General features: G+C 42.1%; 1 protein-coding gene across 1 annotated transcript in view; it reads left to right on the top strand.

Moving 5' to 3' along the window:
• The first annotated feature begins 846 nt into the window (after positions 1-846).
• Positions 847-15,908, top strand: part of SLC16A10 (solute carrier family 16 member 10) — a 117,076-nt gene continuing 102,014 nt past the window's right edge. The window contains exon 1 of the mRNA XM_065911252.1: positions 847-1,355. Within this exon, the coding sequence (XP_065767324.1) occupies positions 1,019-1,355 (337 nt within the window). The 5' untranslated portion in view covers positions 847-1,018. The remainder of the gene's footprint in view (positions 1,356-15,908) is intronic.

Below are 15,908 nucleotides of genomic sequence, written 5' to 3'. Positions count from 1 at the left end.
CCATCATAAAGTAATTCGCATATTTTGACTTTGAAGTTAAGAATTTGAGTGACTGAGAAATTAAGAATTGTGCCCAATATTATACTAGTTATTCTTCATTTCTTTTACATACATGGTTGCTCCATGCTTTAAGGAGACAGAGAAGTTGAATATAGGTGCTAGTTTTTTTGTCTCAAGTGCAAACAACTGTGGTGTAGTTTAAAAGTAATGTTTTCTAGTTCTCTGTCAGAAACGTTTGCTACTTGAAGACTTTGATGTAACAGTCTGTGTCTTCCAAAATGAGCCCGTTCAATATGCCAAGTATTCATAGGAAATCACATATGAATGTAGGAGAAATTAAATAGGGCCTCTGATCTTTCTGACTCCCCTTTTAAGTCAGCAGTTGGCATAACATATCTTATGTATTATAATTCGTAATTAGAGGTGAGCGCCAGAAAACAACACCAACAAAAAGAAAACAAAGGGGCAATGTTTGGCGGTGAGGCTGTCAGCGGACTGAGGCTAAAGAAGGTCCCACTCTGTGGTCCCGATGACCCAGTGTAGCCTGCACCGAGGAGCAGACGTGCCCCTTCCGTTAACACTTTCTGGCGGAGTGACCTACACGTCTGCGAGCCCCGCTGGAGAGGGGGAGGCCGGGCGGCAGGCGCGCGCGCAGACATCGCCAGCCGCAGGCACCTGGGTCGCGCGCCGCGGGAGGGGGGTGGGCCCCCCGCGTCCTCCCGAAGCCCAATCACCGGGAGATTCCGGGGCAGGTCCCGCCGCCGGCCACGCCCCCAGGAGGTGGGGCGGGGGGGGCGTCTTTAAGAGCTGGCGGCCCGGCCTCCTGCCGAGTCCGGGTGCGGGGCTGTGTGGACCCGGAGGTTCGATAGTGAGCCCGCCGCCGCCCGCCCACGGGGGGCTCCACCACCTTCGCCTCGGCCTCACTAGCCCGCCAGCCCAACTCGGCGGCTCCTCCGCGAGCCCGCCGGGAACTCGCGCCCCTCGCGCTCCCCGGCGCCCGAGGGGGCCGCCCCGGGCCATGGTGCCCTCCCAGGAGGAGCCCGCCGCCGCGCGGGGGACAAGCGAGGCGCAGCCGCTGGGCTCCGCGCCTCCGGGGGCCGCTCCGCTGCCCGGCGCGGGACCCTTAGACGGCCCGGAGGCGGCGGCGGCCGAGAAGGTGGAAGTAGAGCTGGGTGGGTCGGTGGGCGCCGAGCCCCTTGAGCCCCCTGAGGGCGGCTGGGGTTGGTTGGTGATGCTCGCAGCCATGTGGTGCAACGGGTCCGTGTTTGGCATCCAGAACTCCTGCGGGTTGCTCTTCGTGTCCATGCTGAAGACCTTCGGGTCCAAGGACGATGACAAGATGGTCTTCAAGACAGGTGAGGCACAGCGCCCGCCGCGGCCAGCCCCGGGGGATGGGCGCGGGATGCCTCCCGCGTGTGGCGCGAGCTCCTGGGCCGCCTGCTGCGCCCCTGCGGGTGCCTGTGTGTGGAGGGTGTGAGGGCTGGGTCTGTCCAATTGCAAAAGCAGCCTGAGGCTCCCGGGGCCTCCGTGCGCCTCTCTTTGTGTTGAATCCAGATGTACGGACTGTATTTGGGTACAAGTCACAAAACTTATTTTCCTAGATCTTCCTGCTTCCCCTTCTGCAGGATAGAGGCTGAGTCTCCGGTGGACTTTCTCTTAATTTTTGAAAACAAACAGACCCTTCCAAAGCCAGTTAGTTACACCGCTCCGTTATTTTTACAATCTCCTTCGTGACCGTGACGGTTGGGTTTTTGTTCTTCTGCCCCCGGCGCCGCAGAGGACTGTGTGTGTTGGGGGGAGGCGGAGTTGGCGAGATGAAAGATCTGTATTGCAAGGACTCGGGAGTTCTGAAGGGAGCCCTGAAGGAAACACGGTTTCGTGCTGGGGTTTTTTTTTTTTTTTTTTTTTTGGTGGGGGAAGGGGGGTGTCACTCTGCTAAATATAGAAAGCATAGGAGGCGGCCAGATCAGGGACCGGGAAGAGGAAGGTGAAGGGTTGCCCTTTCATGTTGTATTCTTCGTCATTTTTAATCATATACCAAATTAGATGAAAAAGGTGCAGACTCAACATTTTTTTCTCCTGTAAATGATTATTACCTGATCTACCAAGTCCAAGACCTTCTGTATAACTCTTTTACATGCATTATTTCATGTCATCCTGCGAGGCAGGCGTTATCAACCCCTTTTAGGCAGAAAAGTGAAGCTTGTTGAAATCAAGTGTTCTAATGAGTCCAGAATGGTGATGAAACATATCTTATTTAAAGGGCCAAGTGATTTTCATTAGTAAAACATGCTCCCTTCTTGCCATTTGGGCAACTCTATGTGGTTAATGAGGGCTTCCCAGGTGGCTCAGTGGTAAAGAACCCACAGGCCAATACAGGAGACCTGGGTTCCATCGCTGGGTTGGGAAGATCCGCTGGAGAAGGAAATGGCAACCCACTCCAGTATTCTTGCCTGGGAAATCCTATGGACAGAGAGAGACGCCTGGTGGGCTACAGTCCACAGGAGTCGACCATGACTTAGTGACTAAACAACAGCGACATATATGGTCCTTTTTTTTTAACTTTAATTTTCAATTATTTTTAGAGTGTGTTTTCCTTAGCTCTTTAGTGTGCATACCAAAAAAAATGCTAGTCTGTTATGGCAAATTCTAAGGGAGAGGTAATGTTGGGAGTTTTAAAGACTGATATTAAAGAGTATTATACTGTTCTGCAGCTTTTCTTCTTTGTGTTGTGTTTGCAGTTTATCCCCATAACTTCTCAGTATGAGCTGGTAACTTAAATTCCTTACATTTTAATGCCTAGTTTTCCATTGTATGAATGTATTTTACTTTATATGCATTCTTTCTTTAATAAACATTTAGGTTACTTTCAAAATTACTATAGACAATGCTGCTATGCATATTCTTGTACATTGTTTCCTTGCACATGTGAATCAGGTATCATATTTAACCTGGAATTTCTGTTCCTTAAAGAGCTTTTGAAGCTGTTGTGTTCTTCAGGTGACAGAGCTAGGTACAGAAGTGTTCAGAATATAATATCATGTACTTGTTGGCAGGATAGATATGCATATGCAGTAGTAAACAAAAATAACTGGATTTTCTCTATGGGTAGCCAGCATCTGGGAGAGAAAAGTGCACTCAGGCAGAATTCAGAGTCAACATTTTACATTCTTTCAGAATTTAGTATATTCTTGCCTGGGATTACACTTTTATTGCAGTCAGAACACCAAAACAAAATACTCATTTGTTTACCACAGGTTTTGCAAACTCAGGTGAGTAGATCCATTGTTTGTGAAATGTCTTATTTTTTTCTCCTTTCTAACTTTTTTTTTTGAGAGCGAGCGAGTGAATGAGCAAGCAAGCGAGCAGTTGCTGGAGAGACCATAGCTTCATTAGCAATCCAGAGTTTTGTGATGTCGAAGCCTCTGTCTCTTTGGTCCCAAAGATTCCCAGTGACAACGATAGCCCAATTCTGGGTAGCTGAGGGGTAGGGAGGCCACAGGGACGCATTCTGTTCAACTTTTTGGAAACTCTGTATATTCCGTTTTGATGCATATCTTCATTTACTCAGCCTTGAGGGCTTTTCAGGCTTGTTTGTGTATGTGTGGGTGTGTACTCCACAAACAGGTACACAGGTGTGCACATTGAGCAGTGAAGACTTTGCCTGCCTGCCGCGCGTGTGGTTGGTTGTAGCCTCGCACCAAGGGGCGCAGCACAGGGTCAGTGCCGACAGAACCAGCCTGCGCTCTGGTGCTCATTATCTAATTCCTGCAGAGGGGCCCCGTGGAGCACCCCAGCGAGGTGGCCTGTACTTGTCCTTGGTTGATACGTGAAACATGTACAGCAGATAAACTTTAAGGTCTGAGGTCACCTCTTCGGTGAAAAAATGGAGGCTGGATAGCCTTTAAGCCAATTAATGTTTAGATTCCTGCCCCACCCCCCCGCCCCCCACCTTTCTGCCTTTCCCTCCTTTTTTCCCTCCTTTCTCTTTCTTTCTCTCTTTCCCTCCCACTTTCTGTCTGTCCCTCCCTTCTTCCCTTTCTCTGTCTCTTCCCTCATTTAGTGTCTCTTTGCTTCCTTCCTCCCTCCTCTTCTTCCCCGTGTCCATTTGCATCTCCCTCTGCTCATGCGCTCTCTCTCACACACATACGTACAGGTGTTTCTTTCTTTTTTTTTTTTCGTACAGGTGTTTCATGTAAAGTCTGTATCAACAACCGGTACTGAAGGGTTTGAGAATGCTTGCTTTGAAGTTTGACTCTTCAGGCTTTTTGTTTTGATATTCTAATGCTGAGTCTTCTGTGATCAAATGTATGCTAGCTTCAGGTACAATGTAAAACATAATCTGGAATTATTTAAGACTTAATTTTTCAAAGTTTTGGTTCATTTTCTATTACCTTGTTCATGATTGATAATTCCGGCGTTCGAGGTCAGTTCATTCTGTCTCCACGTGCTCATTAGCTGCTTCATAGTTAAAAGCTCAAGGGTGCCCAGGGAGGTGGTGGTGGAATGGGAACCTCGGTTTCCAATCAATGGTTCGTATTGCTTGAGAACCTCCCATGTTCCATGCTTTTCTATTTTAAACCTTAGTGTGACTGCATGAGATCGGCTTTATTTAATCTTCCTTTTCTGATGTGGAAAGTCAGGCTTATGGAGATTAAGTAAGTAGTGGAGCCCAGGGTTCAACCTCAGATTTATCTGACTCCAGAAGCTAGGTTTTTAATGACTGATCATATTACATGGGTTGGATAACATTCTGGTAATGCATCGTTCTTTATGTTTGATTAATTCAAGTTTTAGAAATTGATAACTATATAGGAATTCTGGAGTTAGAAAAGAAGTCTGAAAGATCAGGATCCCTGTTTCTTGATCTCACTTGGCTGTCAGTAAGCAATTGCCAGTTGTTAATGTCTCATTGAAATAGATTTTTGGGAGTTCCCTGGTGATCTAGTGATTAGGATTCACTGCTTTCACTGCAGTGGTTCCAGGTTCAATCCCTGGTTGGGGAACTGAGATCCTGCAAGTTGAGGGGTGCGGCCAAAATTTAAAAAAAAAAAGATTTTTGAAGGATAGGGAGATATTCATGGGAAAGCAAGATAATTTGTTACGGTGTTCAAGCCAGAGTCTGGAGTTTCCTGTGAAGAACCAGACTCCTTTAGACTGATCCATAGCAGGACAGTATTTCCAGATGTTAAGTGAAGGGGAGACTTCCTCAGGCTTTACTTCTGCTCTTCAAGGCTCTCTTATCTCTTTCTGCGCCACTGATGATCCTCCCACAATTTCTCAGGAACAGACATGGAGAAATTCATTCATACTAAGATATAAGTGAGTTTACACATCTTAATGTTACTTCTCATTCATTCTACAAATGTTTACCCAGTATTTGACACCCTGTGTGCTGGGCATAGAAGGAGGTAATTGAGAGAGACAAGGTCAGCTGTCCCCAAGGAGCTTTTGATCTGCTGTGGGATACAAAAGTAAATAGAGTATTTCTCTTTGGAGTATACCAGGACACAGGCTTAGGGAGATTAAGAGGCTGAAAGTCTAAGTAAATTCCCACGAATGGTGGAGGCTGGGAAAAACATTTGATGGCCTCTTTCCCTGTGGCAGTGAAATTAAGACTTTGGAAAGGGGAAGAAAGCTGAACTCCAGTGGGGTGCATCACAGCCCCATTACGTTATCCTGGCTGCTGATGACATGGCACTCAGAGATATGCCTTGCTGCTGGGTTAGAAAGGTCCATCAGAGGGAGCAAGCTGAGCTTGAGTTGTCTCTCTTCAACTAAGTTTTTAATCTGTTCATATGTGCCTGCTTCTTGCCCAGGTGGGTGGGAATCAGACACTTTTGGGAAAACTAAAACAGATAACTACAGTTAACTGGAACATTGTTTTGCCTTAGAAATTACAACTTACAATTTAGAAATTATAATTATTGAAAAACCTGTTTGTAGTTTTTTCATGAAACTGAAAAAGATTCTAGGGTTCTTTTAGTGCTGTGGACACTCTCTGGGATCTTACTAGGGTATTAGTCTAGTTTACTTATCTGCTTTCTTCTTGGAGAAAGAAAAAATACTTTAGTGGTATGTTCATATTTAAAAACATCTATTTAAAACAAGTATGTTTTCAGAATCAGTATTTAAGATCACTAAAGATATTCTTTTGAAGAAATTACGTCACTCTGCTCCAGAGGCTGAGTCAAGACCCCTACTATTTGCAGTAATTCTGAGAATGTGTTCTTTAATAGCCGTTCTTTAACATAGAAGCCTGTGGTTAAATAAGCTTGGGAAATGCTGCACATTATCATCTTCTTTTGGATATTCCAAGTACAAATCAAGGTATTAAAAAAATTCAGTAGTTTTAAAGGAAAATGGGCTATCAAAAAGGTCTTTGGTTATCATCTTTAATACAACTCTACCTTCCCTCTATGGAAGGAGATTGCTCTTTAGATAGTCGTAATCACAAAGTAGGAATTTAGTAGCATTGAGGGATGGATGCATCTGGCAACACCTCTCAACATAGTCTTTTTTTTTTTTTTTTTGTCTTTATTCATTTATTCATTTTTGACTGCCCTGGGTCTCTGTGGCTTTGGCGTGGCTTTGGCGCGGGCTTTTTCTAGTTGTGGCAGGCGGGGGCCACTCTTTGCTGTGGTACGAGGTCTTCTCATTGTGGTGGCTTGTCTTGCTGCGGAGCGCAGGCCGTAGGGCTCACGGGCTTCAGTAGTTGCAGCATGTGGAATCTTCCTGGACCAGGGATCACACCCGTGTGCCCTGCACATTGGCAGGCAGATTTTTATCCACTGCGCCACCAGGGAAGTCCTCAACATACTCTTACTGGCACCTCTGAAATTTTTAAGTCAGTCAGTTTTCCCTAAAGGTTTTTTTTTTTTTTTTTAAGTTTTTGCATTTACATACTGATATTATGCTGATATTTAAATACATACTGCAGTTGTGTGCTATACCTGAACTTACAGGAGGTTTTGGCTATAGTTCAGAACTGAATTTCTGTGTCTGGTTTTTATGCTAAGGACTTTGTGTTTGGTGGAAAAATCTGTCTGCATAACCATTTCTGTGTTATAGGAAAGTTTTTTAGTAGTGGTGCTTTGTTAAGATGGTTACAGTGAACAAATGATCTGATTCATGGTTCCATACTGTACACATCTTTCACTGTAAGGAAAATGCCTGACTCTTAATTGCATTCAAAGAGAGGTTGAAAAGCCAAGAAAACTCTCTTATGGCAGATGTTATGAGGCTTGAATTTGCTTCATTCTTTTCCATCTTAAAGCATTTAACTTTATATTCCATGAATTAATCTAAACTGCCTGTTAAAATAAGTTGTTAGACCACAAAAATAGTTCAGAATTTTGGAAAGAAATGAGCATGGTATGAGCATTTCATACTCCATTTCCAGAATGTTTCTGAATTTAGAAACTTTCCTATAACACAGAAATGGTTGGTTATGCAGACAGGTTTTTCCACCAAAATAAAGCCCTTAGCATAAAAGTGTAAAACATGAAAAGTGTAAATAGTGTGTAGTGAATTCTGCTTAAGTACAACAATATGAGTATTCCTGTGGTGTTTTATCATGGGATTTTTATCAGTAGAATTAACTGCCAAAAGAACCAACTCAACTAGAAATAGTGTATGGATTATTTCAGGAGAGATTTTGAGGTGTCTTTTGTAAGAAATTGTATGCTGTACTCTTGATGTGATTTGTTATATCATTTTATATGGTTCTTATTGAATCCATGTTGCAGTTCCTTGAGGCTTAGTCCAAGGCCATCTACCTGCTTCACTTTTCCTGCCTTCCCTGGGTGTCTCGTATGCCCTGTGGCTCAAACCACTATCTTGGGGTTGTTATTTCCAAATTTCTTTGTGTTCAAGACCCATGTTACCTATTTCTGGAAAATTCCATTTGGATGCACAGGTATATTGTTGTTTAGTTGTTAAGTTGTGACCAACTCTTTTGCAACCCCATGGACTGCAGGCTGCCAGGCTCTCTGTCCATGGGATTTCCCAGGCAAGAATAACAGGAGTGAGTTGCCATTTCCTTCTCCAGGGGATCTTCCTGACCCAGGAATTGAACCCCAAGTCTCTTGCCTTGGCAGGTGGATTCTTTACCACTGAGCCATCAGGAAGCCCCAGGTATATCATACTCAAATGAACTCATTTTTTTAGCCACCCCACATAGTGTTTTCACGTCCATCAAAAACAACAGGTCACCTGTGGGTAGATGTAGCCTTGCTTCTGAATTCTCTTAGTGTATAACACCTCTGGTTGCTCACATCAAACACCTGAACTCCATCTTAGTTTCTTATTTCTTCTCTTTCCTATTTTGTGGAATCAGACAAGGTCTTTTTGTGTTTACCTCCTTCCTTAATGCCTCGTAAGTCAGTCCCCATCTTATCCTTTAGTGCCCTGCGTTAATTTGTGCCTTTGTTACTTTTGGCCTCAGTTACTGTCATAACCCATTAAGGGGTCTACTGGACCTCAGTTTAGACACATGAGTGATTTTTCTAGAACATTAGACCGTATCATTTTTCTGTTTAAAAGCCATCAGTGATACCCATTAGTGCTGGGAAAACCAGAGTCGTTTGAGCACTGGCCCTTGCCTGACCCTGTAGCCTTGCTTCTCACTGCTCTCCCTTCTTGCCTAGTGTGTGGGATCTTAGTTTGCCGACCAGGGATCGATTCCAGACCCCCTGCAGTGGGAGCACTGAGTCCTAACCACTGGACCACCAGGGAAGGCACTCCCTTCTTGGGTTTTATACTCCGGTCTAGACGGAGGAGGTCTTGCATTTTCCCCATCTGTCTTGCTTCTTTGCCTCTGTGTGTGCCGCTTCCTCTCTTTCGTGTGGTTGTTGGTCCTTATAAGGTTTTGATGAAATGGCTTGGCTGTTTTATTTCTTTGATCACAGCTGTGGGATAAAAAATGCTTTTTTGCAACTGTTGTTTTGTTTTTGATGCACATGGAATGTTTTGGGGGTAGCATGAATTCACGTGAATTATGAATTCAGCTTAGAGTGGAAGACAGAGAACCTAATTCCAACCCATCCTAATCTAGTATTCTGTTTAAAATAACCCATATTTGTTCAAGTGGTAATTTGTGTAGTCCTGTACCATAAAGGAAGAGTTTTCATATACATTACTTGATTTTATTTTTTAGAGTAGCCTTGTAGTCTGTTGTTACCTCATTTATAGATAATAAAGTCGCAACTTGCACAGTTTAAGGTTGGGCCACATGATATAAGTATTTACATTCATTAAGTTGAATTTAAGAGCATCTTTTTAGCTGGACAAAAATGTGTCCTTCTGTTAAAGTTGTCTCGATATGTGGAATCCTGGCCTTTTATCCCCTTGAAACTATTTTCTGCGTATTTACCTAAATGTTCTCTAGAACCTGTATAGTGTTTCCTATCCAGGCTACCAGAAATCCTGTGAAGTCGTCCAATCCATCCCATTTAGAGTTATCATAACCCAGCTAGAGATCTGGTCTCATTTTGAAGTGAAACAAATAAACCTTAACGAAAGCAAGCTAAACCCCAGACCCTGCTCAGCAATCGGCTCACCCCAGCTCTGAGCACCCACCTAGCCGGTTGCCACCCAGGCAGGAACTGTGGGTGTGTTTATTGGCAGTGCTTTAGAAGGAGCAACTCCAGCCCTCCTGGGAACTGCAGCAGCGCCGCCCGGGGCTGGGTTAATGGGGGACAGCAGTGCCGTCAGTCATCTCTGTACCGCGTGTGCGAGCAACCTTCTTAGCTAAGCCATCGTCATTAGCAGCAAAATGCCTACATCCCACCTTACACGTAGGAACTAGAGCTAGGGACCTGAGGAGGTGGCTTGCCTTATTCGGAAGTCTTTTTTTCATTTCACTAATTAAAAAAAAAATTTGAAGTATAGTTGATTTATAAAGTATTCTTTTTCATTGTGGTTTCTCATAGGATATTGAATATAGTTTGCCGTGTTGTATAGGACTTTGCTGTTTATTCATTCTGTATATAAAAGCTTACATCTGCTCACCTCAGCCTTTCACTCCACCCCTCCTTCAGCCCCCTCCCCCTTGGCAACCACCAGTCTCTTCTTTCTGTCCGTGTTTCTGTTTCATATCGTTGTTTAGTCATTTAGTCGTGTCCGACTCTGCGACCCCATGGACTGCAGCACGCCAGACCTCCCCGTCCTTCACCGTCTGCTGGAGCCTGCTCAAACTCATGTCCGTTGAGTTGGTGATGCCATCAGCTGTCTCATCAGCTATCGTCCCCTTCTCCTGCCTTCAATCTTTCCTAGCATCAGGGTCTTTTCTAATGAGTCAGCTCTTCACATCAGGTGGCCACAGTATCAGAGCTACAGCATAGATAGACTCATTTGTGTCATATTTTAGATTCCACATGTGAGTGATATCACGTGGCATCTGTCTTTCTCATTCTGACTTATGTTGCTTAGTATGATAATCTCTGGTTGTGTCCATGTTGCTGCAAACGGCATTATTTCATTCTTTTTAATGGTTGAGTAGTACTCCATTATATTTATGTACCACATCTCCATTATCCATTTATCTGTCAGGGATATTTATTGATAGATTGTTTCCATTTCTTGGCTATTGCATTTCACTAATTTTTAATTATGGGGAAACAGATGAAATAAATATTTGGAATAATATATGTGGACTAAAGCAGTGTTTCTAACCCTTTTGTTCCCAAATGTAAAAGTCTTCTCATAGCCCTTGAAAGTTTTGATACACACCTCCAAGGGTATTTTACCTTTTGAGATTCCCTAATACCCAGAAGATAAAGCCATGCTCTGTGTTTTTCCACCAGCTAAAATTTTGTCACATTACTTTTACTGGCATTATTATAATTAGGATTCTTTTTTTTTTTGAGTTGCACCTCGAGGCATGCAGGATCTTAGTTCCTGGGTCAGCTCTGTGAAAGCGCCCAGTCCTAACCACTGGACTGCCAGGGAATTCCCTAGGATTCTTTTTTGTTTGTTTGTTTGTTTGTTTTTAAAGACAAAGTTATAATAGTGAATATGCTTTTTGAAGCTAAGTGTGCCTCTTAGATCTGCTCTTGCTAGTAAGGGGGAACCAGTCTGCCTTGCTCCTACAGCCCCCCAACTTGAGAATCAGTAACTGGAGTTTTGAATTGAGTTCAAGGCATGCTTTTCTATCATTAGTTAAATCCAAACGAAAGGTCAGTGGTTAAATTAGTGTATAAAACTCAGGGAAAGGTGTATTGATCTGTGGTTCAGCTATTACCCATTTTTTTGGCTGAGGAGTAAATTGCATCAACAGTGCTCAGCATGTGTTAAGAAAGTAAAAAATTTAGTTAATCTTGTGACCAACTTAGACTCGATTCAAAAACCAGTTCTGAAATACGTTTCATGAAAGTAGAAAACCACTACTCATTAAACAGATGTATTTATTGACTTTTCTGGGTAGATAGGTATTAATGCCAGAGTCAAGTGGGTTAGTCTGGTGCTGGTTTTAATAGTGAAAACCTTTTCATCTTGTTTAATTATCCTTTTTATTAGTTTTGAGTTTACGTTCCAATTTCAAATGGCAGCATCTCAAAGGATTCACATTTGTCAATGGTTGTTTAAACAACAGCATTCCACAAAGTTAATTGATGTTTTAACGCAGATGGGGGCAGAAAGTTGCCGTTGTTGTTCTATAGTAGTATAATACTTTAACTTTGGCGGCAATTCCCCAACTCCGAAGTTATCTCCTGCTGCCAGGCTTTTAGGTTTCTTTCTGTTTTATCTGTAGCTTTTAGTTTTGCTTTGTTGAACAAGTGTTGCTTTTATAATAGTAAAAATATTAATATTAAAAATAACTATTAGCATTGGAATATTAACTTTAATGAATGTAATAGTGAACTTGCCCTAAGATTAAGTGGTTTTATAGGGATAAATGATAAACATATGGAGTTTTCATTGTAACTGTTAGATTTTGTCTCTTCTCAAGAGAAAAATGTTAATTTTGAAATAGTCTAAAACTGATAAATGGAACTGATTTTTTTTTCATTTATTTTTATTAGTTGTAGGCTAATTACTTTATAATATTGTAGTGGTTTTTGCCATACATTGACATGAATCAGCCATAGATTTACATGTGTTCCCCATCCTGAACCCCCCTCCCACCTCCCTCTCTATCTCATCTGTCTGGGTCATCCCAAGTGTACCAGCCCCGAGCACTTGTCTCATGCATCCAACCTGGCCTGTTGATCTGTTTCACACTTGATAATATACATGTTTTGATGCTGTTCTCTCAGATCATCCCACCCTCGCCTTCTCCCACAGAGTCCAAAAGTCTGTTCAGTACATCTGTGTCTCTTTTTCTGTCTTGCATATAGGGTTATCATTACCATCTTCCTAAATTCCATATATATGTGTTAGTATACTGTATTGGTGTTTATCTTTCTGGCTTACTTCACTCTGTATAATGGGCTCCAGTTTCATCCATCTCATTAGAACTGATTCAAATATATTATTTTTAATGGCTGAGTAATATTCCATGGTGTATATGTACCATAGCTTTCTTATCCATTCGTCTGCTGATGGGCATCTAGGTTGCTTCCATGTCCTGGCTATTATAAACAGTGCTGTGTTTTCACCTTGCTTATAGTTTGCTTTGTTGTGCAAAAGCTTTTAAGTTTAATTAGGCCCCATTTGTTTATTTTTGCTTTTATTTCCAATATTCTGGGAGGAGGGTGCTGAGATTTATGTCAGAGAGTGTTTTGCCTATGTTCTCCTCTAGGAGTTTTAGAGTTTCTGGTCTTACATTTAGGTCTTTAATCCATTTTGAGTTTATTTTTGTGTATGGTGTTAGAAAGTGTTCTAGTTTCATTCTTTTACAAGTGGTTGACCAGTTTTCCCAGCACCACTTGTTAAAGAGGTTGTCTTTTTTCCATTGTATATCCTTGCCTCCTTTGTTGAAGATGAGGTGTCCATAGGTACATGGATTTATCTCTGGGCTTTCTATTCTGTTCCATTGATCTATTTCTGTCTTTGTGCCAGTACCATACTGTCTTGATGACTGGTTTTGTAGTAGAGCCTGAAGTCAGACAGGTTGATTCCTCCAAGGAACTAATTTTATTTTTATAATGAAAATCTTTTGTTAATTGTATATGAACAGATTAGGAGGAAAGTTTTTTTTTTTTTTTTGGGTTGCACCCTGCAGTCTGGGGTATCTTCGTTCCCTGACCAGGTATCAAACCCATGCCCCCTGCATTGGAAGCTCAGAGTCTTAACCATTGGACCACCAGATAAGTCCAAGAGAACTGATTTTAAATCACATCAAGGAAATGGGAATCCATTCCAGTATTCTTGTCTGGAAAATCCCATGGACAGAGGAGCCTGGCGGGCTACAGTCCATGGGGTCACAAGGAGTCAGATATGACTGAGCGACTAAACAACAGCAACAACATTTGACCACGTTTTGTTTTGGATCAAAATGGAGATATTTAATGTCAGATGGACAGTTGCTAAGAGCTAGATTATGTGATTAGTGCTAATCACACCTGAGCCCCACATAGACATGGCACATGGAATTCTTATTAATGTATCTCTTTTTTTTGGGGGGGGTGTAGAGGGACTCGGAGGGTCAGAAGATATAATAGATGAATGTTTGTGTTTATATGTATAATTGTATCCAGAATATTATATAATTACTAATCTAAAATCCTCTTGTTTGGTGGTTCTTATGTACATCTGGTACACAGACTGCTTATATGGGGGCAAAGGCAAATAGAGCATTTCCCCACATTTTGTTGCTGGCCACCAGAAAAAAAGTCTCAAAGACACATGTGTTGCCTTCAGAAAAAAAAAAAAAAAAACTTGGAAAAAATGGTTACCTATTAAATGATTATCTAAACTAAAAGCTTTAAAGTAATGCTTTTAAGTGACTTAAATTTTAGCTCAGTGTTCTTTATAAAATATGTGTTTATCATTTCATTCAACAAACTTGGGTCTGTAAGTGATGCTCAGTAGAACAGAAGACTGACCCTTTTCCAGAAATGTTGTGAAATCTTCTTGAATCTAAGCAAAAAGAAATTATGATGAGTTCAGTTTGATTGGTTGGAATTTGTAATTATTTGGAGAGGGATATGGTTTGTCTTTTCATACACTTATGCAGGTATAGCACTATGAGGAATCTTCCTGAGAAAATGCACTCCTTTCAAACACTTTTTTTAACAAAGTCAAGGAATACCAAACCTGAACTCTTTAAATTTACAACTGATGTCATTAGTACGGAGCCACAATCCCTTATCTGGAACTCTTGGGGCCATGTGTTTTGGGGTCAGGATTTTTTTGATTTTAAAAAAATAACCAGGTTCATACACATTTTTTTTTTTTTAAACACCCCTCTCCCCTTCCGGGAGTCTGAGGCAGCACCCTGTAATCTAATAGATGTTTTTGCAACAAATGTATGACTGTTTGGAGTAATTGGAACAAATAGAGACCATAGTAGCTTCATGTCAATTCAGGTCCTGTTTTACTTCCAAGTGAGTATTGATGGTATCTTACAAAAAACTTTGGGTTTGGAATTTCAGAATTGGAAATAAGGATTTGTAGATTTATATTGAGTATTTTGTTTTCTGTTTCTCAGCGGACATTCCTTTTAAGGTACATTTTTCTTTATCAGATAGTGAAACCTGCTTTATATTTTCAGTAAATGTGACATTTGGCTATCATACTGATCTACCCTAGATTACTCAGCTGAGCCTAAAGGGCTGGGTGTTTGAAGTGCAGGCTGTGTTATGCAATGGAAATGGCATATCTATAGACATCTTTGAACAAATTCTTTAACCCTTTTTCGAATTGCTTCCATAGCATATATGTCCAAAAGTGAGATTATGTGTTCAAAGGGCAAGAACAACTTTATAATGACGTTTGTTTTGCTTAGTCGCTCAGTTGTGTCCGACTCTTTGTGACCCCGTTGACTGTCCATGGGGACTCTCCAGGCGAGAGTACTGGAGTGGGTTGCCAGGCCCTCCCCTTGTCAAACTTTCTCTTAGAGAATTTGAATCCATTTACTGTGCACCAGCGGTATGCTGACTTCTTGAAAACCCTACCGATGTTAGGTTTTATTTTTATTAATATTTGCTACTTTGATAATTGCTAATGGTAGTTTTAAAAATTAGTTGAAGTCATATTTCCTTGCTTTTGGGGCAGTGTATTTTCCCAGTTTTTGAGCCCTTTAGAAGCAGTAAATGGCATCTGGAAATACAAGAGGACACCTACCAGTGAAAATATTAAAGCTTTCCTACCACAGGTGTGAAATAGAAAGGCCTGAGCTTATCCTGGTCCTTAGATTCTCACCTGACACACCTTGGCAGGTGAGGCATGCCCTTGTTCCCTTTCCTCTGCGCTCTAAGCCCAGCCTAGGTGTTGATCAAGGCCTTTTGTGGGGGTGGGAGTGAGGATGGAAATAACCATCTGGGAGGCTTGGCCATGAGGACTTAGTGACTTCTTTAGGTGACATGGTGTCCTTGAGAGGCTCGAGTCTGCACAAGCAGCCCTGTCTCATTCTCCATGTCTGCTGTAGCCGTGCCTCAGTCTCTTCCAGACCCAGCCAATTCTATGGAATTAGCTTTAATTCATTAATTTCGGTGTATGTTTAAAATGATTTATTTTTAAAAGTGATGTAAAAGTCATTTGAGCACAAACTATGTATTAGGGCCATGCAAGAAACAGAAAGGAATTTGGCATATTCCGTACTCTTGGGAGGTTATGAGGAAAGACAAAATGCTATGTATATCAGTAACTTGGAGAGAGTATGCCACCCATGTTAAATGTGGCATAAAGACGGTATTGGATTTTGGGGGAAGGCAAAATGACTTCTGACTGAGATGATCAGGGAAGGCATTTGGGAGGTAGCTTTTGAGTTAAACCTTCAAAGGATTGGTGACTTTCTTCAGCAG

The sequence above is a fragment of the Muntiacus reevesi genome, chromosome 19, assembly GCF_963930625.1.
Source record: "Muntiacus reevesi chromosome 19, mMunRee1.1, whole genome shotgun sequence".
Taxonomy (NCBI): domain Eukaryota; kingdom Metazoa; phylum Chordata; class Mammalia; order Artiodactyla; family Cervidae; genus Muntiacus; species Muntiacus reevesi.
This window is presented reverse-complemented; position numbering and strand designations above follow the sequence as displayed.